The sequence below is a fragment of the Notolabrus celidotus genome, chromosome 15 (genome assembly GCF_009762535.1).
Source record: "Notolabrus celidotus isolate fNotCel1 chromosome 15, fNotCel1.pri, whole genome shotgun sequence".
NCBI lineage: Eukaryota > Metazoa > Chordata > Actinopteri > Labriformes > Labridae > Notolabrus > Notolabrus celidotus.
In genome coordinates this window covers 30,501,873-30,527,951 of record NC_048286.1, presented here as the reverse complement: position 1 = coordinate 30,527,951, position 26,079 = coordinate 30,501,873, and the positions used below count along the sequence as shown (strand labels likewise).

The 26,079-nt window shown below is 41.1% G+C and overlaps 1 protein-coding gene across 1 annotated transcript in view; it reads left to right on the top strand.

Moving 5' to 3' along the window:
* The window catches only part of astn1 (astrotactin 1), a 616,195-nt gene that overhangs the window by 95,228 nt on the left and 494,888 nt on the right, over window positions 1-26,079 (top strand). Inside the window, exon 2 of the mRNA XM_034703125.1 lies at window positions 17,346-17,527. Within this exon, the coding sequence (XP_034559016.1) occupies window positions 17,346-17,527 (182 nt within the window). The remainder of the gene's footprint in view (window positions 1-17,345; window positions 17,528-26,079) is intronic.

Here is a 26,079-nt window from a genome sequence, read left to right as displayed (position 1 = left end):
AAGGAGAGAGGTTCAATTGTTGCCAAACAGGCTCCAGGGCGCCCAAGAAAGTCCAGCGAGCGCCAGGACCGTCTCCTGAAGGTGTTACAGCTGCGGGATCGGGCCACCACCAGTGCAGAGCTTGCTCAGGAATGGCAGCAGGCAGGTGTGAGTGCATCTGCACGCACAGTGAGGCAAAGACTTTTGGAGGAAGGCCTGGTGTCAAGGAGGGCAGCAAAGAAGCCACTTCTCTCCAGTAAAAACATCAGGGACGGACTGATATTCTGCAGAAGGTACAGGGACTGGACTGCTGAGGACTGGGGTAAAGTCATTTTCTCTGATGAATCCCCTTTCCCATTGTTTGGGGCATCTGGAGGAAGGCTTGTTCGGAGAAGACGAGGTGAGCGCTACCATCAGTCCTGTCTCTTGCCAACAGTGAAGCATCCTGAGACCATTCATGTGTGGGGTTGCTTTTCGGTCAAGGGAGTGGGCTCTCTCACAATCTTGCCTAAAAACACAGCCATGAATAAAGAATGGTACCAGAACGTCCTCCGAGAGCAACTTCTCCCAACCATCCAAGGGCAGTTTGGTGATGAAGAATGCCTTTTCCAGCATGATGGAGCACCTTGCCATAAAGCAAAAGTCATAACAAAATGGCTCGGGGAACAAAACATTAAGATTTTGGGCCCTTGGCCAGGAAACTCCCCAGATCTTAATCCCATTGAGAACTTGTGGTCAATCCTCAAGAGGCGGGTGGACAATCAAAAACCCACAAATTCTGACAAACTCCAAGCATTGATTATGCAAGAATGGACTGCCATCAATCAGGATTTGGTCCAGAAGTTGATTGACAGCATGCCAGGGAGAACTGCAGAGGTCTTGAAAAAGAAGAGTCAACACTGCAAATATTGACTTATTGCATGAATTCTGTGAAATTCTCAATAAAAGCTTTTGATACTTATGAAATGCTTCTAATTGTATTTCATTATACCATAGAAACATCTGACAAAAACACCTAAAAACCCTGAAGCAGCAGACTTTGTGAAAATGTAATATTTGTGTCATTCTCAAAACTTTTGGCCATGACTGTATATGTAATTTGTGTTTAAGCTTCATCAAACTGATTTTATGATCTTTATAACAGTTCTCACGGCATGCTCAAAGGCACAGATTGTGTGAAATAAATGCCCGTAAGAAAAGGAACGCCTTGTGTCCGTGTCTTGACTGGAGGGAGTTACAGCCCTAGTTTCTATTATCATTATACTATCCCAAAATAAATAATGCATGTTCTTTATAAAAAATATAGGTTCAGTCTGAAAAAAGTATTTCTTAAAAAATGAATTTGGAAAAGTTAGAATCAGGGTTGTCTAATATTCCGGCCAGTACAGTGATCAATTTAAAGGTCCTCAGAAGGCTTCTTCACTTAATCATGGATGTAATTAAGGATGGAGTTGCAGTGTGTTCTTCTCAACAAACTTATTTCTGGCAAACTTTAGAACATAATGTGTGCTGCACGAAACCAGAATCAGGGACCACTGCTTGCAGCGTTATATAGATCAGTTCTTCTGCAATGTTCTATATTGACTGATATATATGGATTATGTGAGTGACGGCAAAGAGACACATCTTCAGTTTATTCACTCAGCAGTCTTCCCTTAATATTCAGTATGTATACGTTTTTCACTTTAAAGGCAGCACCTTATCTTATTCTCAATAATCTCAAATCCCGTTCAGAAGAATCTCAAATATAGAAGTTGAGATGTGCTATATTGTGTTCTACCTTTTGACTGATGGGCTCCACGATCCATTTAAGCTCAGTTTCCATGGTGACATTGAGATTGTTCTGTCTATGCCACACTCTCAAGCAGACATGAGCAGGTAAGGATATAACATTCAGAAAAAAAAAAGCGTATTTCAAATGAGACCTTGGCAACATTAGAGACAAACACACTTTCCAAAGGTCACATAACAGATTCAGATCCCCATTTATCCACTACAGATATCAAACTTTAAGGTTTTATAATGTGGAAGTTGTCCAATAACCCTCTGTCAAGGCTAAAGCACGGTGTTTACTGCGCTGAGTGGGTACTTCACAGCCCCCTCAGAAACCAGCTTCACTTTGGTAGTTGGAGGACAAGCTTGAAGGGCGACCTCTGTGTGTTCACATTGGAATAATGATCTGGAAATCAGTACCCGGACTCTCCTTCATACTCCCCCCCCCTTCTCTACTTCCTCAGCTGCCCGGCCCTCAGCTCAACGATGTTGTGTTCTCTGTAATAGTGGATTATTACGGCTAAGTTTAGGAAATTCAGAATCAACAGCTCCAAAGTCATTTCAGCTTATCACCGTGCCCTCTGGTGACTGCTCAATGATTGTAATCATTGTCTCTAAGGGAGCAGAGTTTACAGAGACAGAATACGCTCATGGCTTTACATATCATATCGGCGTGTATCAGTGCTCATGCAGCGGAAGAACACTGGTCTGCAATGACCGGGACTATTTTGTGTCTATAGGTAAATACACATCTGAGCGGATGAAAATCGTATTTGGAGTACCTCAGGGATCCATTCTGGGGCCTCTACTATTCAACATCTACATGCTCCCCTTAGGTCAGATAATAAGAAACAACCAAATAAAATACCATAGCTATGCAGATGACACACACATTTACATCACCATATCACCAGGGGATTATAGTCCCATACAAACACTGAGTAAATGCATTGAACAAATCAATGACTGGACGAGCCAGAACTTTCTTCAGTTAAACAAAGAAAAAACTGAAATGATTTTTTTTGGAGCCAAGGAAGAAAGGTTAAAGGTTACTGCTCAGCTCCTTAAAATGCTGCTTAAAATCCTGCTGATGGTTTATAAAGCACTGAATGGTTTAGGCCCAAAATACATTGCTGATCTGCTACTACTTTATGAACCACCTCGACCTCTGAGGTCATCAGGTACTGGTCTGCTTTCAGTTCCTAGAGTCAGAACGAAACATGGTGAAGCAGCGTTTAGTCATTATGCACCACATATCTGGAACACACTCCCTGAAAGCTGTAGGTCTGCTCCAACTCTCACCTCTTTTAAATCAAAGACTAAGACTTTTTTATTTGCCACTGCCTTCCTATCTTAGATTATTTTAACCCACTTTAAATTAAAATTTTAATGTAATTTTTAATATATTTCTAATTTTCCTTTTCTTTTCTGTTTTATGTGTTATTGTATGCCTGTCTGAATGTCTCCAATGCTTTTAATGTTTTAATGTAAAGCACATTGAGTTGCCCTCGTGTATGAAATGCGCTATACAAATAAAGCTGCCTTGCCTTGCCTTGCCTTGCAAGGTCCGTCCGAAAATAGTGCCAAAACAAAGAGGGTTTCTGACAGCAAACTGAATAGCTCCAATTTTTTTTACTGGTGCATGCATTTGCTCCGTGATGAGTGCCTGGATCATATTTTCTTAACTTTGGCGAAATAACACGACATAGGAGGCCCCGTCCGCAGAGAAAATAGCCGAGCTTACCTCCCGGTCCTCTGGGAATTTTTCTTATTAAAGGGGAAGAGCACACCGGCACCCATTGTGGCTAACAGGTGCACTAATGTTCTGTAACTTATACGACCCCACTTCAAAAAAACTGAAATATCCCTTTAAGTAAACTTGAGTTGTCTGACTGAAATATTTTCATATACCTAAGTTATTAAATGTTTCTTGTAAAAGTTATGATACGTATGGAAGGGTAGCAGGGACAGAGAGTTTCAGGTGTAAAGCGGTAGCCGGAGCAGTCTCAGAGGGCCTGTGTGAATGTGTTGCAGATTGAGTTTAACACTGGGCCCCTCATCTCCTCCACCACACCTCCCCAATAAGATGAATGATTTTATTCCTTCGCTGACTCCTCACTGTGGTGTTATTGCCTGAAACAGAACAGAACCTCCCTGCTGGATGCTAAAATCTGACAGCGTTATATTGCTGAATTCTCCCAGAAAATGTCTCTGCACTTTATCCTCAAACTGCCCTGACACACAGCACTCACACTGTGATTTGTTTATTCTGATCTTGTCGCATCAATCTTTCCACAATATGAAATTTGTGTTTTCATTCTGAGATCCCCCTGCAAGGATTTTTTTCTTATTGCGTGTGTGGTGCCTGGATACAAAGTGCTGTCTTCGTCTTGTAACTGAGAGAATGAAAGTAGTTATTCTTCTCATTTTAATGCAACGCTCCAATAATAAAATGCATGTAAGCAAACTTGTGACAGCCTTAAAATGCAGCCTGAATTCTGAGTAATCACATTTTGCAGCGCGGGCGCTCTGTCAATCAATTAAAGAACAGAAGACGTCTTTGTGCACAGATCCTCTTCTGCGCTGCCGCCCATTTGTTATTGCTGGATTAGCGATTAGGCTTTCTAAATGCTTAAGATAGATGCTGTGTCATTTTAATTCTAAACAAATTGAAACTGCTTTAAACTAAATGCTTCAGCGTATCTGCATTCACAGGAGGTACACTAATAATACGGCGTAATCAGATTACTTTGATCCATTTCAATGTTGGTAGGTGGCTATGCTTTGTCTTTTCTGTCTCTCCCTCTTCATCTCCTGTGCAGCTTCTCTGTCTTCCTCTCCCTTCTTCTTTTTTTTACTCACCTCTCTCTCTCTCTTTCTTATTTTTTCTTTCTAACACTCTTTACATCTGCTGGGTGGTACTCTACAAGGCCCGTGCAGCAAGGCAGCGGTCTCATTAATCCCGCTCTCATGGCAAACTAGTCCCCCGGGGGGAGAGAGTACACTTTTTAAAAGTGCCCTGTCACACTCTGGCACATCATTTGCATTTAGGTTAAAACCAGCAGAGACTCTTAAATCTTATCTATGGGCAGAGGGAACTCCCTCTTCACTGCGGCAAGAGGCCATCAGTTATTGTCAGGCCAAACCTTGTTATAGTCTCACAACATAACACACACTGACACACACAGGATCAAGCACACACACACACACACACACAGACACACAGTGTCGCGTCACAGTAATAGCATTAAGTGTTTGGTTTGTAAACAGGTTATAATACAGATAAGGGATATGGCGATTATCCAGCATGCACATGTTTCCTCTGCCAGTAATCAGTGTAATGGGCTGTCTGACAAAGAATGTTGTGTTCACTCACACAGCGGGAGCTAACAGCTTGTTGGGACTGTATTGTAATCTTACTTATTTACAATACGTGCATGAAATATTAATTGAGTCGGCCATCAACATGAACAGTGTAGGCAAGTAAGTGCTGCCACGGTTTGTATGTAAAGAGTGAGACATGAAATATTAGTTAGCTTGCTGCTTTAAAGCTAGGGTTGGTAGTCAGGGAAAACTAGCATGAATTTGGATGTAGCATTTCCTCAGGACTCCGTCTTTTTAGACCGGAGGTTGACGCTTGTGTCAAACACAGGTACAGAGATATAAGACAGAGAAAGGCTGTATTGATATCCATCCTTCACATGGGCCAGTGTGTGTGTGTGTGTGTGTGAAACACTGAATTCTACTTTCAAACATCTCTCACTTTGTGCTCATTAGTGCTGAACAGTCCAACAGCATCACAGCACCAGTCGGAGGCTGATTAGAATATTTTCTGTGTTCACAAAGATCATAATTAATCCAGAGAGGTTTTCAACATGTTTCTGTATTTTGTTTTTGTATTTTAATGAATAACTGTGAAGACATTTTAAAGTTGACCAAAGCAGTGGACTGGCCATCTGACTGACAGACATCGCCCACACAGCCTGTCACTGGGGCTGGAGGATTTTTTAAAAATCTGATATTATATCATCATTTATTTATTAGAATACTTTGACTTTGAAACATTTTGTCATTTCCTTTTGTGCACATTAGAAAAATGATGCTAATGTATGCTGATTGGGGGTGGGAAATATGGGTTACTCACTATAGGATACGCAAAACTTAATATCATGATGCACTGCAATAATTAATATATTGCATAAGAATGATGTAATACTATCATAATTAACAGAAGAATAAAAAATGCTCATTAAAAGGCAAATTGCAGGATTAATGTTTTTATTCACCACACTCTAGTTTCACTGAGATGAAACAATGTTCCTGTTTTAGTCTTTAAATTACATTTAGAGCTTTAAAATAACTGTTGGTGTAAAATTTAACATTTCTTACAAAATGTAATTTATAAATTAAACAATTTTAGTGCTTGAACAAACACAACCAGCTGGTGTCTGTAAACTGTTCACATGTTCAGACTTTAAAACATCTGTTTTAATATGACTGTATTCGCAGTGACAGCAGTAACTACAGCCGGATCTTTTCAGTCAAAATCCATTCCTCTTGTCTTCAGTCAAACTTCTGCAAAGTGAGCTCCGCTGTAAGCCTTGTAGATCATGCTCCTTTATAATAGGTAGGAGCATTTCCCATTAAGCTCACCATCACAGGCGAGTGAGAACTCTCTCTGCAGACTTGAGTGCGTCCTCCATCTTTCCTCTCTGCTCTGCCGGCCTCTTAGCTGAAACAGCGTGCTCTCTTTTTTGTTTTAAGAGCAATTAGCACATTTCTACCTTCTCTACACCGCTGTCTGACATCCCGCTGTCTTCTTCTGGTATTTAGCCGCTGTCAACTTCTTCTGCTGTTCACGTTCCCCTCATTCATGCCATCAGCGCCACCGCCTGGAGTCATTAGGTAGTGAAGCAGTGAGTCAGATTGAAGGGGAAATCTAGCGTTGTATTTATCTAATGAAAATATTGATATTCAGCCTCTCATAGCGACACTTGTATCACACAGGTCAGGATGATATATTGACATTTTGCCCCACCCCTAATCCTGATGTATTCATATTGTGTATGATATTAAATAGGGATGCACCGATTCGATCCTGGAATCAGATATTGGCTAGATCGGACTCTAAAAACTAGATCGGATATCGGTGACAAGGGGCCGATATGTAGTGCCGATCCATATGGCAGATCTATTCATCTCAGTTCTATGCTTTGGTTTGTGCATTTTTGCCCGGTGGAGCATGATGGAGGATAACTACAGAGGCTCTGCAGTTTAGGTGCATTTAATCAACCAATCAATCAATCAAGCTTTATTTATATAGCACCTTTCATACAAAACAAATGCAACCCAAAGTGCTTTACAGTGATTGAAAAACAAGAAAGAAGCAGAAAGGAAACAATGGCAAGACATATTAGGGGAAGATAATAATAATGATAATAATAACAATAATAGAAATTAAAAATAATAAGAATAACATAAAATAAAATAAAGACTAATGCACAACAAAAATAAAATATGTGTAAATAAAATAAGGTAAAGCATTAACATTAAGAATAAAAATAGTTAAAATAAATAGATTTTAAAAAATGGTAAGGATAAGAGTTGAAAATATATACTAAGGCTAAAAATATCAATAAAACTGAGTATATGAATTAAGTGAATTAATAAATACATAAAATAGAACAAGATAACAGTTAAAATTACTAAAATAAAGCAATATTTAAATCAATATTAGTGTAAAAGGTAGGTAATAAAAATTGTTAAACCCTACATAAAAGCCACACTGGATAAATACGTTTTTAGTTTACGTTTAAAAGTCTCAATATCTCTATCAGCGCCTTTCAGATCCTCTTATTTTGCTAACAACTCCGCTGGAACCTTGCAACATGTGCAGCGCTAATATTTCGACAGATGGCAGTCGCGCTGAAAAATATAATGGAAGCCCAAAGGAAGAAGTTTACTTGAGCTGTAGCCTATTGCAAAGAAGCAAGAAACCTTCTATTAATGGATTCAAAGTGTGAAAAAACGGACAGGTTATTGGATTTAATTGTTCCTGATCCTTGAAATTAAGGGATTCCAGCCTCTGGTTTAGTACTTGGCACCCAGGTACAGTTCACCATCAAGTCAGAAAAGCCTGAAGTTGCCAAAACATGATTCTATCCTCACATTAAGGAACATAGATTGTTAAATCAATACCAGAATCGGATCGGTATCAGCAGATACCAAAGCCCATGTATCGATATCGGTATCAGGAACTAAAAAGTAGGATCAGTGCATCCGTAATATTAAATGTGAAGTTTTACAGACATACCTGTTCTCCACATGCCCTATGTTCCACACTTAGCTTTGTGCAGAATACAATATTCAGAAGCAGATGTCATCTGATCAAAACAGATAAAAAGACCAGTCACAATTTAAACAAACAGCTGCGTTTGAGGACTGAATAGGACTCTGCATTACTTCTAAGCTAGCCTTGATTATCTAATTATATATCCTCCCATAGATAGTATACAGTCCAGGTATTTCAGATCCTTGCTTGTGTCATATAAAGACTGGAGTAACAGATAGATGAACAGCATTTGAAACCTTGAGTCATTTGAAACCCACATTATCCAGGTGCAAAGGTTATGTAAGTGGATACATGATCCTGAAGTTTGCACACAGTGTAAAAGTCTGTGATCAGCAGGAAAATCCTGCTTACAGCTCCATCTGAGGCAGTAATCAGTGTAATGGTCTTGTATAGCACGGGTTAGCCTGTGTTTATGCATAGATCTCTGCTCATGGTCTTTACAGTGATATGCTCTGGCTGAGAGCTGAACACCTTGTTTCATACTTAATGTCGCCTTCCCCTGCCTGCCTGACTAGTCCTTGTTGTCCTCGTCCTATTTCTCATCTCCCATGTTAGCACCAGTGCTTTAACTCACTGCTGGAGTCACTCACTTCCAGGCTTTTCCTTTTGATCACGCCTAATCCTCATTATTATTTACACACCCTGATTTCTCCCTGCAACCAGCGCTGTGCAGCTGCACGAATAAACCATCGCGTACCGTGGACTTTGATCAATTATGAACTATCTGCTAATGGACTGTGTCCCTTCAGTGCACCCCAGCCAACCCTTTCTGCTCTACATTGTGCTTGCCCCTGCTTCTCTGTGAGGTTCATTGTTATTTTTTGTGAGCTTTAAATTATTTGACAGCATGTGTAGCAGTGAAAGTAGCTCAGTATATTAGACGCTACATTCGTGCACTGCACTGGGTCATGCACGCAATTAGGGAAGTAGTCTATTTTATGGGACAGAGTCCAGAGTAATGAAGAAACCGTAAAAGGATGTGCCCTGTGTGCCATCCTGCAAATGGCGGTATTAAACAAGAATTGATGTGTGAGTTCTTAATTAGGAATTTAGTGAGCAATTTAGCCTCGGCTGCAAACAATGCAAACTATAAAGGAGCAATAAAATAATGCCAACACGTTTTATTCTAATGGTAGCGATATGTGAGGAAATGCTGTTTATACTGAGAGAAGTACTGATTTGCTCTCTAATGTGTTAGTTTCTTATTGAATCTCTGCTCTATGAGAATGATCTGTCTTTGAACGTAAGCTTTTAATGCTTAAATAAAACTGGTTGATTTCCAGCTTTCTAAGGATGATGTTCTAGATAAACTAAGAGTTGTTAACTGGTTTGTTCATGTGAAAATACTCTCACCCATAAAGGAACATTACGTTCTTCAATCATGCTTGAGTTTCACTGAACAGTGATGATGTGAAGGCTATTTAAAACCAAACTTGAGCAGATTTTCTTACATCCTTTAAACTTCAAGTGGAACTGCTCTGCTGTGAATGTGCCTGACATCACTGTTTAATGCTCATGTTAGTTAGAAATGCACCAGTCAATTTTTTTCAAGTCCTGATACTGATATCTGTAGTGAGTATTGGATTTACCAGAGACTGGGAATTATGTTTTTGGCAACATCAGGCTTATTTAATATTGAAAAAACATATTAAGAGTAATGCATTATACATTTAAACTGACTGAATCATGTTATAAGACAACTGTAAACTTCTAAATGTAGCAGTGACTTAGTCAGTAATCAAAATGCAGTGTTAAAAAAGTATAACTGTACCAAAAGATATGAATATAATCACAATTATGTCACAATAAAGTGCAAACATACTGACATGCACTTTATTCTAAAGAGTATGTCAGTGGTCTGGCATTCCCTTGATTGCAGTCTGAAGAGAGTCAATGACTGTGATCTGTGGACTTTTATAACTTGTAGTTTAAAACACTTCCGCATGGACTTCATAGTTTGAGATCGGAGGTTGCCGCTTGCTCGTGTCCAATCAGGGAACCGATAGACTCATGATTGATGACATCAGAGCTCCAGATCTCTGTGGTGAAGCTCGACTCTCATCTTCTACCTTTGTCTGTAATTGTTTTGCACCAAGCAGCAACCTCTGTGTTATAAAGTCTGTTACAGACTGGTCCAAAACAACAGTTTGGGTCTGAATACCTCATTTCTCTATCGGCACACACTGACTTGTTATTTTTGAATATATGAAATGTAGGAGTTTAGTATAATTAAGGTCAATGCTGAGGAGGGAAAACACTCCCAGTGTTTCTCCTACCATTGACTAGGCACTGCGACTGGCCATGCCAGCCAAAACCCACACCATGCCCACACAACGGACTTCTTCTTTTTTTGTATCTACCATTGCCAAAATGTGCTCTCATTTGGAATGAATTATTTTCGTTTGAGAGCCTCTGTGCGGCCTCTGTCGGTGTCTCCTTCCTGCTTCAAGCTGATTCACTTGTGACAGCGCTGGTAAAGGAGACCTGGGAGTAAATGAAAACCATGAATAAGTGTGTCCTAAGAGCACTGCTTGTAATGGATTGAGGAACCCAATAAAATAAATGGCCCTCCCATTGGAGAATTTCCTTACGATGGCGCCCTCTCAAAACTCCAAGTCAGGGAAAGTTAAGTCCAGCATGGCGACACTATGCTCATAAAGAGCTCGTATTTAATATTTCATGATATGGATTTTTTTCACCAACTCTTTTTTATCTATAGATAGATCATAAATTACTTGTGGGGTGCTGTTGGCATAGCAGTCTAAGCGCCTGCCCCATGGACAGAGGCTGTAGTCCTCGTCCAAGTGGTCACAGTTTCTGCTCAAGGGCCCGTATGCACGTCCAGCCATTACACAAACGGGACCATTAGTCTTAAAGTACCATTATGGAACGGCCCATTTTGCCATAACGTTACCCGCATGCATGACTGCAAATAATTGGCCAATTAACTAATTGCGCCATGAAAGTGAGGCTGGTGCAAAACGTCATATGTCCAGGGAACCTCCTGGGAAACCTGGAATGAACAAACAGCTATTATCAGCAAGTCAATCATCAAAGATAACAAACAAGGAGAAAGGGAAAGTTTGGCTGAAGATCTTGAACCGGGTCAATGCATGTGATGTTTCTGAGCACACAGTAGAAGACCTACAAAAAAAATAATGTCTTTGCATATTAAGTCTTAAACGGTAACACATAAGCACGATGTCCGCCATCCTTTAAACAGCCTAACAGGTGTAGTAATCCTGCCGTTAGCACCTGTAATGGTGGGGTCTACCGCCATTAAATGTAATGCTTTATTGGGGCGTTAACCTGGATCATGCATACCGCTAATCACATTTTTTTTCACCATTAGTACAAACGGCCCATATTCAGCGCTAATGTCTGGATGTGCATACGGGCCCAGGTTTCTATCATTTACTGCATGTCTTCCCCAACTCTCTACTCCCCACATTTCCCTGTCTCTCTCCAGCTATCATATCCACCTACGTCACCGACAGCTCAACCTGTCCAAGACTGAGCTTATTATCATTCCAGCCAGTCCCACTATGGACCCACAGATCAATATCCAGTTTGGATCTCAACACCTCATGCCCACTAAGTCTGCCCGAAATCTGGGTGTCATGATCGATGACCAGCTAACCCTCAAGGTTCATGTTGCCTCGATTGCTCGCTCCTTCTGTTTTTCCCTCTATAGCATCAAGAGGATCAGACCCTACCTGACAGAACACGCAACACAGCTTCTGATTCAGGCTCTTGTAATGTCACGCATTGACTACTGCAACTCTCTACTGGCAGGCCTCCCTGCATTCACAGTTAAACCTCTGCAAATGATCCAGAACGCAGCAGCAGCACGTCTGGTCTTCAACCAGCCTAACGCAGCTCATGTCACTCCCCTGCTCATTTCGCTACACTGGCTTCCAGTTGCAGCTCGCATCAGATACAAAACTCTAATCATGACTTACAAAGCAGTAACCAAAACCGCTCCAGTTTACCTGGAACCCCTCATCCAGGTCTACTGCCCTTCTCGCCCGCTACACTCGGCCTCTGGAAAGCGCCTAGTGCTTCCAGCACACAAGGCCTCAAAATCACTAGCTGGACTCTTCTCTTCTGTTGTCCCTAAATGGTGGAATGAATTGTCCAACTCCATTCGATCTGCAGAGTCCCTCTCTACTTTAAAAAGACAGCTAAAGACCCAGCTCTTTAGGAAGCACTATGCACTTAGCTAGACTGTTCTCCACTGTTGTCCCCAGTGGCAGATCATGTCTTCCAGCTACAGTTGACTCACACTGTCCTGCTCTACTCTGGGAATCTGTGTTCAGTTCTTGAGTGACCCAGCACTTGGTACTTTGGTCATTACTGTGGTGATGTTAATTGTTGATGATGATAATGAAAAGTCTTAAATGGTTTTGTTGCTTCATTGTAGATGTTCCTTATTTTACAAAAAAAAAAAAAAATAATAATCCTTATTTACTTTTGTGCATTGCCTTCACACTGCTTGGCAGTACCTGCACCCAAATTGACTTGAAGCACTTTGTTACTCTTACTGATCTTGTTTCCTCTTGTCTAGATCTTTGCTTGTGTTGTTCTTGTTCTCGTATGTACGTCGCATTGGATTAAAGCGTCCGCTTAATGACATTGTAACATTGTAACATATCCAATAAAGGAAACAAAAATGCCTAAAAACACAACTTAAATGAACAAATAAACGAATAAATAGTCTACTTTTTTCACTTAACCTTTACATGGAAGCTACCAACCAAACATCTTGTGTTGGATGAGAAATAATTGCAAAAACTGTTAGTGCGCTTGTGCAAAACCTTGATTGTCCTCCTTTCCCCTTTGCACGAAAAAAAAATCAAAGGGGGGAAACGCTGACTCCAGAAGTGAAAACAAGCTTGGCTGAAACACTTTGATTCCTCTTTTATCAGATTTTTCAGAGACTGTGAATCATTTATAGTTATGGTAATAAAAGCAGTTCTCATCCAGATGCTGCCCACAGTAAGTGAGGGCATCGTGAGAATCATTTAGTCAGTGGTGAGTTTGTGAGATTGGTTATTTACTTCAAACATCCTCATTGAAACACTGTTTTAATATTATTATCATGCATGGATTCAAATGTGCAGTTTAGACTTGATTCTCTTTGATAAATGTTGAAAAAACCCCTGTCCTGTTATCTGTGAGTCTGATCAACATTTGTTTTAATCCACATTTACACATCTTTGAATCCGGGTGTCGAGACATTTTTTGACTTTTTATGAATGTGCACTGAGAGCAAACATCTTCCCTGAGCATAAGTCAGCTGGAGTAGCAGAGTAGTGGAGCAGTGTGTTTGTAGAGTTGGTGTTTGGATTCAGTGTGCAGTCTTGTTTGCACTCTCTGTGATCTATATTTCGATTTATGTCTTCACTCAGCACTCTTACTTCAGGACTTATGAGCCTGATGCATCTTTTGCTGCTCTTCAAACTTACATAACAGAAAATCACCCATAAAGCTCTGTGATGCATTTATAATGGTTTCCAATTTCTGCTCTGTGTGCTTTAGCATACAGAAGTAATACCTTTAAACAGTGAGGAGTGCAGAGGGTTTGTCTGAGGAGCTGAGGTAGAACACAAAGCACAACGTTTCCCCTGCTCCGCTGCTCTTAACAAATCACCTCTGCTCATTCGTCCCTATCTTTGGAGTTTAATAATCTCCCCTTGTTTTTTTTTGTTCCTTCTTTCTTTCTGAAACTGATCCCTTTGTGGCAGCTGTTTTTGAGGTACAAGTGATGAAAGGCAATGGCTGCTGGTGAAATATAACCGGGCACCTTTTACTCTCACACTGTAAGACCTGCTGTTGCAAAAATAATGCCAATGCCAAGGACAGGTGTGGATGTGCACTGCAAAGTCTATAGAGATGCTCCTCGTGACAAAATTCAAAGAATATGAATCATGACATTTCAGAGTTTTAGAGCTTCCCGTCAAGTTAAGACTACATCCTGTTGAAGATGAAAAGCTTTTCACAAAGCATCTCAGCCCGAGAGAGCTCCAAGGTGACATATAGTCAGGAGAAGTGAGGAGGACTTGTATGAAGCTGAAGGAGGAAATGGTGTGAAGACACAAGGATAGAGGAATGTGCTCTAAACACTGAATGACTGTGAGTTAATTAAAGCTCCCACAGATCGAATCAGGGAGTTATCATGTTTGCATCTCCAAGTGAGCACAACAATTCAATATCGCCAGAAAGGAAACTGCAAAAATGCAACAGTTCAGTCGTGATTGTGTTCTCATGACAGGTGAGCTTCACGGAGGGAGGCGTGTTATTAAAGATGCAACAAAACTAAGAGAGCGCAGAGTAACACCGGCAGCAACAAGCTGCACAAAGTGATTGAAACCTCGGCATCAGAAGATTCATATTTAATGTGAGACGCCACACTGCGATCTAAACAAGGAGAGAAAGAACAGAGAACGTCTCTCTCTCTCTCTCTCTCTCTCTCTGAGGGGTGCTGAGCCAGTGCAGATCACACACTAGTTTATTGATCTTAGATGGTGATCATACTGGTTAACTTAGAATAAAAGCCATATGGTGGCATTTTTGACATATTTTGACTCTCTATGGATCAGCCAATCACAGCTCTTGAAAGAATGAGTTCTACACATGGACTGTATACATGATGGATGTAGTATGCGTGACATCACCCATCTGTTCCTGAGTGCTGCTTTGAAGCTGATCGTCGGCGGGAACCATATTGGTAATGCTGAACTCAACCAAACTTAGTGTGAGGTAAAGAGGCGGGGTTTGAGCCACCTAGCCAACAGCTATGTATGTAAGTAAGTAAGTATGTAAGTATGTAAGTAAGTAAGTAAGAAGTAAGTAAGTAAGTAAGTAAGTAAGTAAGTAAGTAAGTAAGTAAGTAAGTAAGAAGTAAGTAAGTAAGTAAGTAAGTAAGTAAGTAAGAAGTAAGTAAGAAGTAAGTAAGTAAGAAGTAAGTATGTAAGTATGTAAGTATGTAAGTAAGTAAGAAGTAAGTAAGAAGTAAGTAAGTAAGTAAGTAAGAAGTAAGTAAGTAAGTATGTAAGTATGTAAGTAAGTAAGTAAGTAAGAAGTAAGTAAGAAGTAAGTAAGTAAGTATGTAAGTATGTAAGTATGTAAGTAAGTAAGAAGTAAGTAAGTAAGAAGTAAGTAAGTAAGTAAGAAGTAAGTAAGTAAGTAAGAAGTAAGTAAGTAAGTAAGAAGTTAGTAAGTAAGTAAGTAAGTAAGTAAGAAGTAGGTAGGTAGGTAGGTAAGTAAGTAAGAAGTAAGTAAGTAAGTAAGAAGTAGGTAGGTAGGTAGGTAGGTAGGTAGGTAGGTAAGTAAGTAAGTAAGTAAGTAAGTAAGTAAGTAAGTAAGTAAGTAAGTAAGTAAGTAAGTAAGTAAGTAAGTAAGTAAGTCAGTCAGTCAGTCAGTCAGTCAGTCAGTCAGTCAGTCAGTCAGTCAGTCAGTCAGTCAGTCAGTCAGTCAGTAAGTCAGTCAGTCAGTCAGTCAGTCAGTCAGTCAGTCAGTCAGTCAGTCAGTCAGTCAGTCAGTCAGGCAGTCAGGCAGTCAGGCAGTCAGTCAGTCAGTCAGTCAGTCAGTCAGTCAGTCAGTCAGTCAGTCAGTCAGCAGTCAGTCAGTCAGTCAGTCAGTCAGTCAGTCAGTCAGTCAGTCAGTCAGTCAGGCAGTCAGGCAGTCAGGCAGTCAGGCAGTCAGTCAGTCAGTCAGTCAGTCAGTCAGTCAGTCAGTCTGTCAGTCTGTCAGTCTGTCAGTCAGTCAACCTTATTTAGTATAGCACCTTTCACAGACATAGTCACAAAGTGCTTTACAGAGAATCAATGTCGACAAGACAATACAATGAGCAATAAATAAGCCAATTAAGAAAGCAGACAAAATGACAACAAATTACAATAGAAGGTTGAAAGCCATAACAAACAAATGTGTCTTAAGCTGCTTTTTAAAAGTCTCAGTCGAATCAGCACAGCGCACTTGGAGCAGATGACTGTTCCAGAGAGATGGAGCCAAATGCTCAAAGGCACGGTCACCCTTAGTTTTTAGCCTCACATGAGGAACAGCAAGCAGACCCTGGTCTGAGGATCTGAGGGGTCTACTGGGGATGTAAGGGTGGAGCAGTTTGGAGATATAAGAGGGTGCTTGATGATGGATTGCTTTGCATGTTAATATGATGATCTTAAACTGTATTCTGAATTTGATTGGTAGCCAGTGTGAAGGGAATAGGATGGGAGTGATGTGGGGTGCTATGTGTTCCTGTCTGTCAATCAAGTCAGGCATGTCCTTATTTGGGCAAAACTTGTAACCTTTTATCTTCTGAACTGTCGCGTTATAAAAAAAATTCAGACCCCATACAGTGTGTCGATAAAGTAATGAGCTACGCAGACCCAAGCCTTGTCTTCTTTGAATTGGTGTGTATGTGGTTTCTTGTGTTTCTGCAGCCAGCCTCAAGTGGACGCTCAATGAACTGCGATTTATAACACTTCCACATAGACTTCATATTTTGAGACCGGAGGATGCCGCTTGATTATACATAGTAATAGAGCCTCTTCTTGGTCAGAGATGCTCTGATTAGGACTCCTTGCTTAAAGTGTTTAAGCTAAGCTAGGAGCTCTCTGAAAGGATTTTCAGAATGTTTGGATGTTAACATGAAGAAGCTCAAATGAAACGATAACAGGAATGTAGTTATGCCGTGAGAAGCTGCTGTATCGGTGTGTTTGCTCAAGGTGATTCTTGCGGAAGCCAATGGCAATGACCATTCTGATGCTGGCACACACACACACACACACACACACACACACGCACATACAAAGCAGGTATAGGACTATAACTGCCGTCCACAGGGGCCAGCATATGTGTTTTTTAAGGCCAGGGGCCATCAGGCAAAGATTAATGTTGGTCCCAGATTCTTCACCCAGGGAATGTGAATATCATTTCACTACTTCATGGCAATCCATCAGAGTTGGACTTGAAGCTTTGCACCGACAGCTTGTGTGGCTAAACATTTAAAAGAGGCAATTCTCCTGTAACATTTGTAATATAAACAATAGTCTAAAAATAGACTTGAAAATGAACCCGTGTTATCAGCTGTATCACATCCCTTCATCTTTCAGATCATGGGAACCAATAACACTCTTACTCTGGTGAATTTCTCTTTCTGTGGTTTTTTCGTCAGTGTATGTGAGAATACAAACAAACAAACGTCTTTTCATGTACCCGCTCTGTTTGTCTCTAACAGAGATCTCTGGGAATTCAGAGGACATCCCTCTGGTGCGCTGGAGGCAGCAGTGGCTGGAGAACGGCACTCTCCTCTTCCACATCCACCACCAGGACGGCAGCCTGAACCTCCCCGAGCCCACTGAAGACCCCGCCAACAACTCTGCAAAGGAGGAGCTACGCATCCTGCACATCTCTGTCATGGTAAAACCCTCCGTCCATCCGTCCTGGGACTGAACCATCACCAAGCAGCTAGAATTAAAAACATTTTTAAAGTCTAATGCTACATTATCTTTCAGCTTGACATGCAGTCCAAACTTTTTTAATTGGGCAAACTCTTTCATTTGCAAAATTAAAACACTAGAGTAAAAGAAGAGCCTTTTTTGCACTGTACCATTTGGATGGGTATAGATTTAGATATATAAAGCTGTGTTAGTGAGGTTTATTTTCCCTCAGGCAGAAACAGAGTCCGAGATAACATCTTTGAGATAAAGGAACACATCCCTCCCTCTTGTTTCCTTGTGTATTCCAAGTTAAACAGCTGACTGCACCCTTTTTTCAAGTAAAGCTTTAAAGGAGTAGATTAATCCTGCAGATGTCTGTCATGGTACAATGACTGTCTGAGAAACAACAATGTTTCATTAGAAAACATCGCCGTCTTAGAGTTCACTCTCCAAAATAATAACTCTTCTTTGTTCCAAAAAAAAGTACGTCTCAGCCAAAGCTTTGCAGACACGCTGCCACTGACAGCTGTGTTGATACTGGACACATACTGGGTGAGTGTCCTGCTTCTCTGCAGCCTGCCACAGGGCACAGACATGTTCAACATCGAGTGCAAGTGTTACAAACGCACTGACACGAAGGGAGTCAAGGCTGTGTGATGAAGCAGCTGGTTTCTTAATGATTCAAATAGGAAAATAGATGTTTGTGTTTCATGTCTCAGACTGTGTTCAGTCTATAGGCAGCAAGAGACTGCATTGTGTAACATGCATTTATATAGTTTCACATTTCAGTTCCAGAATGTAGATTTTTGCATGCCTGCACTGTATCAAACCTTATCTGCTATGTCGGCAGAGTAGGAAATGGATGCTCAGATCTTGCAGCTTCCTCCCCTTGCCTGAGGAAATGTATATTTATTAGATCTTAGATATGCCACACCTACTCCCAGTGCCCTTTTCCAGCCCAGAGACATTACAATCGCACTTTGATGGATGATGTGTATTTTCAGACATTGAAAGCATATTATAGCTGCATACACAAATGATTAGTCAGCTTGAGGAGACTTTTTGCCAGCAGCTACATCTGCTGAGTGTGGGCAGGGAGCCGCACTTCCACACCTGCTGAATGTCACCCATTTGGAGACCTTGAGAGGAATAAGTGACCTTGACTATTCTCTGCATGTTGTGCATGTATGAGCAAACATCAGGCAGATCTACAGCACGCGCACAGGCTTGAGTGGTGACAACATTTTTAAAGTGCAAATGAGAAAGCCAGTGCAGATGGTTCTGCTTCTTACCTCTTTGATTTTCCTCTAATCTCACAATTTTAGCCCCCTCTCTCTCTGCATTTCACATCCCATCAACCTCAGCTCTGTGTCTTTGTGCTACCTGCTCTGCTAATTCCTCATTCTGAAAGAGCTGCTGCGGCGGCGGCCGCGGCAGCGCTGCCACAACGGTGTTTTTTCATGAAGGTGTGGGTAGAGAGGGATTAGCATGCAGATATGAGCAGACCGTGACAACAGATGGAGGTGGTGTTGCCGCTGCGCTGCCCAGGCCCCGCTGCAGCTTGCCACCCGGCTGGAGGCCCCGACCTATAAATCCAAAGCCGTGTCACCCGTTCGGCTCCTTGTGGATACAAAAAAGGTCCTGTGAAGGCTGCTGCACGGGCTTTTTAGCTCAAGCTCACACCTGTCACTGGAGCTCTCTCAGTCGTATGTCTGGGGAGACTGCAGGTCAGCAGCAGTCAGCAGAGGTAGTGGTGTGGGAGATGTGACAGAGGCAGTGGGAGACAGCTTTGGATGTCTTAGTTGTTCAAGGTCTCTGCAAAATCATGCTGAAATCCATACTTTAGGGTTATGCAACAAGAAGTCAAAGAGGTTGGAAATAATTCCTGTTTCGTGCGACTTTAACTTTGCACTCGTCAAAGTATTTGTGGAGCTCTTGTGACTCTGCCTATTGATTAAGAAACAAGGGTGATAAGTGAAGTCTATAAGTATTAGGGGTGGGAATTGATAAGATTTTATCAATGTCAATCCCATTGTCGATTCTGCTTATAAACCCAATTCCTTATCAATTCTCCTAACGATTCCTGAGAAAAGGAACCATTTAATTTTTTCCAAAATTATATCTACACAAGACTGAACATGAACATATTCAACTTGAACATACTGAACAATGGATTGACCACATTCTCGCCCACGTGAGTCTGGACGTGGCCCCTCAAGCCTGGATGAAAAGACTTTGAATTTGAAGAGCAAAAAACGCTTTTCCTCCAGGGGTCATCGCGGAGGTATTTTACCCGCTCTCGGTGCCTCATTTTCAGCCGCATGAGTCCAGACGTGGCCCCTCGAGCCTGGAGGAAAATACTTTGAATTTGGAGAGGAAAAACACTTTTCCTCCAGGGGTCACTGTGGAGGTACTTTACCCGCTCTTGGTGCCTCATTTTCGTCCGCGTGAGTCCGGACGTGGCCCCTGGAGCCTGGAGGAAAATACTTTGAATTTGGAGAGGAAAAACCCTTTTCCTCCAGGGGTCATCGCGGAGGTATTTTACCCGCTCTCTGTGCCTCATTTTTGTCCGCGTGAGTCCAGACGTGGCCCCTCGAGCCTGGAGGAAAATACTTTGAATTTGGAGAGGAAAAACACTTTTCCTCCAGGGGTCATCGCGGAGGTATTTTACCCGCTCTCGGTGCCTCATTTTCGGCCGCATGAGTCCGGACGTGGCCCCTGGAGCCTGGAGGAAAATACTTTGAATTTGGAGAGGAAAAACGCTTTTCCTCTCAATGTTTCCTCGTGGTTTAAGTAGTTCTGCATCGCAAAGTGTGTGACGTAATGCAACGTACCGTGTGACGTCGTGCTGGGAAATGAATTGTTAAGAAGAATTGATAACATTTGACGTATACAATTCCGATGGAATTGATCAATTGGAAGTCGGATCCGGCTTTTCAATTCCCACCCCTAATAAGTCTGGTTACGAAAGGGCTGCATTGGGGCTAGACTATCAACTCAAGTGTGTCAGTCGGTGCGATGACTGCATATTTAACAGGGTCAGTCTCTAACCAATTACTGTCACCTATTGTCTTCTTGCAGATTAGACAGTATAGCCTTAACAATGACTTCTTTTGATTCTGTCAGCATTGCATTTAAGCTCTGAACCAAACAATGCTAACATGTGGTTTCTTAGGGGTGAGAATCATTCGTGGCTCCACAATAAGATATAAACATACTGAAGTGAAAATACATAGCATTGCAATCTTAAACACTTTGTAATATACTGAATATTACAATTTAATATATTGTGATATATCACACTGCATTACCTTTTTGAAATGCACATTGTCCACGAAAGAAAACTTGATCTAATCAATATTCTTTGATTGGAAAACATTCTCAGTCTCTTCATCTCGTGTCAGTCATTTCAGTTTCTACTCTATTGGAGTCCAACACTGTGACTAAGCCCTGTAATTAAGGCTGAACACACCTGATACACTCAACTGTTTTGGTGTATTCCAGTTCAACTGCATGTAACCATTTATGGACAGTTGTATTATTACAGGAATATTTTCCCAGGTGTGACTGTCATGTACTGCTCAAGTCTGAGGAGCACCAGACAGAAGCTTCCAGTCACCTGTCACATAATGAGCTGTCATATGAATTGAATGCCTGTGACGTCCACAGGTTGCAAATTAAAGCAAACCATTTCTGCTGACTCAAACTTTCCTCAGATTGAAGCTAGTGTTTAAAAAATCACCTGTTCTCAATGTCCCTGAATGGCTGCACATTTGTTTCACATGCAGCAGGTGATAAATCGTGTTGTTTTCTTCACTTTCCTCACATTGGAGAGCGACTTGACGAGCTCAGTGTGTCCAGCGTCATCAGCTAATGCTATCTCTGGATGGTGGCCAGTGAGGTGATCCCTCATGTTCATTGTATTCTCTAAATATCTCAGTTTCGTGCCGCACTCAAAAAAAAAAAAGAAATCCTGAATAAATCCACTGGTTTGATTAGAGCGTGGATGGTGTTTTCACAGAGCCATCAAGTGGACTGAATATATATATACATATACACTACCAGTCAAAAGTTTGGACACACCTTCCCATTCAATGATTTTTATTTGTTTTAATTATTTTCAACATTGTAGATTGATACTGAAGACATCAAAACTATGAAATAATCTGGTTTTGCCATAATCTGGATTACAACAGTAGTCAAATAGGGCAATCCATTGTGTACTAACCCTACCTCTGAACAACACAACTGATGGTCTCAAACACATTAAGAAGGCAAGTCATTCTACAAATGAACTCATGTTAATTAGAAACCATACCAGGAGACCACTTCATGAAGCAGACTGAGAGAATACCAAGAGTGTGCAAAGCTGTCATGAAGGAAAAAGACTCTACAGAATCTAAAATATAAAACATATTCTTGTTTGTTTAACACTTTTTTGTAATAAATAATTCCATAAATGTTCTTTCATAGTTTTGATGTCTTCAGTATTAATCTACAGTGTTTCAAATAATTAAAATAAATACAAACCCTTGAATGAGAAGGTGTTTCCAAACTTTTGACTGATAGTGTACTTATTTCAGGCTGTGAATAAATCTGATAATACCATGATACCACACTGTATCTAATTCCCCACCCACCTCCAACGCTGCCTCACACCACACGTGTGATTACACACAGCATAGCGGCAAAGCGAGTGTGAGTGGGTTAAAAATGTAACACAACTGTGTATTCTCCTAGAGTGACTTATAACATGTGCATTGCTTTCTAAAATATCAGACCGCCTCTCCACCTTCCCTGATTTATAGCTGTTGATCTCGTCCTCCGCCCGGCCAGTGACAAGACCAGAGACCTTTTCTCTCCCAGATTTCCACACAGCTTCTGCTGCTGTGGTTTAACTGTTGATCTATTGATTTTTTCTTTGTTGTGTTTGCTGTTTACCTCCAGTAAGTTACGCACACATGTAATCAAAACATCACACCTACATCCCGTCCTACAGGCTCCCCTGTTTTTGCAGATATTGACTCAGCTTCTCCTCTGCCTCCACCGGTGGTCAGCAAAAATAGGCACCGGTGCATCATTCCCACTTTGAACAGGTGCTGTGAAAGGGGATATATTTATATTTGAGTTACTGTGAACCTCCATAATAATGGGCGTTAATAGCACTTAATAAGATGTTACTGTGGGTAGGGTTGCAAAGGGGTGGAAAATGTCCAGTAAACTTCTGGAAATTTTCGGCTAAATTTCCATGGGAAGTTAAGCTGGGGAATTTTGGAAATATTCCAAATTGGAAACTTTCCATGGGAATTAATAGGAATTAAATGGAAAGGTATCATATCCAAGCATAAATATTTGTTTTGTTATAAGCAGACATCCATCCAAAATAGTACAATTAAAACAGATTTATTTGTAAGTAGAACTTAACAAAAATGCAATCCCAACAAAGTCCCATTCAAAATGTTAAATGAAAAGAGCCCCTCTCCCTCCAAAAAAGTCCCATTCAACATGCAAATAAAAAAACATCTTCCATCAAGCCTCTCAAGCCTAACCTCTGCAGGATTCTAGAAATCTTCAGTGCATGTAGGGGGCGTGGTCTCAATAGCCCTGCAGTAAGCAGTGTGCTTTGTGCATGTGTTTGAGGAATAGCATAGATATTCAACTGTACTTGAATGAAATCTGGTTGTTTTAGTCAGGATTATGCTAAAATATATTTTCAACTGTACTTGAATGAAATCTGGTTGTTTTAGTCAGGATTATGCTAAAATATATTTTCCCCAACTATGTTTAAGTTCCTTATTAAGAGCCAACCTTCAGTTGAGTAAATTCCTGGTTTATTCCCATGGAAAGTTTCCAACTTTGAAAATTCCTGCATACCTAACTGTGAGTGAATGTGTCCTGCAGTTTCATGGAGGAGCATCATTATAATTGATGACCCAAGGTTATCATAGTTCTTTATGGTTCTCATGATTTGCCTCAAGTAACCGAAGCCGCAAAGCGCACTGGTACATTGATATTTGTCAGGTTGTAAACAAGTGGACAGTCGAGTTGAAGCTGCTGTTGGTAGTCGTGATATAAACATCAGTTCAGAGAGAGATTTTGAATGTCAACACTCCCACTCCACTCAACCAATCAGGACAGAGGGTCAGGGAGTTGCTCTAATTGGTCCGTGATAACTGGAAAGAGGGGGAATAACAACATTGCTTGATACATAGGCAAATAAAAACACAGAGATTTCGCAATAGTCTCAAATGACTTCACGTACAGATGAGTCCACATGGGTATTATGACCTTTTCTCCAAACCAAGCAGAAAAACTGTTTTTGACACCATTCAACAGCAGCTTTAAATAGTCAAATTTCACTTGATGAAAAAATCTCAAAATAAATTCAAATATTTTTGGGGGCGCTGGTGGCCTAGCGGTCTGGGCGCCCCACGTATGGAGGCTGTGGTCCTCGTCGCGGGGGTCGCCAGTTTGGTTCCCGGCTGGTTGACCATTTCCTGCATGTCTTCCCCCACTCTCTGCTCCACACATTTCCTGTCTCTCTTCAACTGACCTATTGAATAGAGGCAGAAAGGCCAAAAAATATAAAATATATATATATTTTTACATAATTTTCGAATGTATTGTTTTGTCTCACCATCTTGAAAACAATTATTTAGTTTGAAACAATGAGAGCATGAATCTAGTAAATACTTGTACTGGGAAGGCATTAACTATTTTAATGAAATGTTTGATTTAAAAATGTACGCTACACTCTCGCAGCCTTTTAAAATGATAACATGTAATCGTGCCTTTTAGTTCACATTCAGCTTAAGGGTTGTGTTTTTCAGGGTCTCTGCCAGCTGTTTATCAAACGCATGAAATGAACCCAAAATGGTCCCAGGTCTGCACATCCTGGCCAGGTCAGCCCAGCCAGGATGTGCAGAACGTCTAATCTGCTACAGTTCATTGCCTGCCCACCATGCCCACCACGAGACCGTTTATGCCTAATGGATGAGTTGGGACTCCAGCACTTTTTAGATTTGAAGTCAAGCCAGGCTTATTATGGGGCCCGATCCTAAAGGGGAATGAGGTTCAATGAACTGCACCAAAGTTAGGGTCTGGGGCCAGAAAAGCGATTTTTGCGTTGCTCCAGCCAGCTTCAAAAACATTTTCCCATCACTTCTAGTTTTTATTTTCCTTCTTTTTTGGAGTGCAGAGTGACTCATTTCCAGTCATACTCCTGTAGTTTTGAAATGCACGCTTCTAAAGTTGGAGGCTTCCTCATGCAGTGTTCAAAGCTTCCCCCCGTGCACTCACATCCAACAAGGTGACCACAGTGTCCTTCACTGACTGCGCTCCATCATCCATAATAGATGACTAACCTTGTGTATGTGTGTACCAACACCAGGCGAGGCACTGGCAGTTCAGAGCACACATCCCAAACTTCAGCTTGAACCCTGCGGGCAGAGACAGCTACAAAGTAAATCCCAACTCTCCAGCCAAATAAAGACAAATGAAAACACTTTACATCTAAAACAACATCAGATATTCAGCGTGGCAGGATTCTGTCTGGTTTTTTTGGGTGGGTCCACAGAGACACTCAGCTCCAGTATATCACTGCTAGTATACACAATTCTCTCTTTTTAATTTCCAAATATTAATCAGCTGCTGAATTGCCACAGGCCTCCATGGATCAGTCCAATCATAGCGTGCAGTATGGAGCTATCCAAACAAACCGAGCCAATTACATTATGTGGAAGACTAATATGGTTTTCAAGCTTATGAGTTGAATTATTTTTATTTTTTCTTCCATAGTGGAGCTCTGTTATTTTTCCCACAGAGACCATAAAGCTGCGTTTTCATTTCTTGCAGGTATTATAGCTCAAACTAAAAAAAAAAAGTGTACCTTTTAATATCAGAAAGTTAAAACGATACAGAGTAAAGTTAGAAAACATGCACGTGATTTAGTCATCGGCCTGATGTGAGCACAAACATGAGCTGTTTGTGGAGATTCTGTGCTATATGGTATACATATCTGTTTTACCTCAGCTGTGTTGAAGCCCTTGAGGTACAAGTTTGTTGTGGATCAGTATAGTGTGAAAAAAGCCCCTCACTGTGCCCACTCAACCCAAAAGGTGAGGAGCAGCGGAGTCTGTCTGAGCCGTATGGTGTCTGCTGTTAACGGCAGAAAATACAGCCGGCCTGCTCCTCTGTTTCCGTCTGCTTTGTGCCTCCTCAAATAGGAACACCAACTGACGTACTGTAGGTTTAAAGAGGAACCCAACACTAAATCCACTTTTGTGAGGCAGTGAATTATCACTACAGTCACTTTATTACCTCTATTGATCCTGGTTGTGTTTTATAGGGTTGGTTTCAATAGGACTTTCTTTTTTTTTTGCAGAGAAAATCCAATAATTCTGTTAGCTTGACCTCAAAAGAATCTGTGAAAAATCGGTGACATTCACTCTCCGCCCCAGCACAGCCCACTGTCAGCATGAGTGTGTGAAAGATAGTGGGTGTGCAGCACAAATAAGATGGAGAAATGATGCC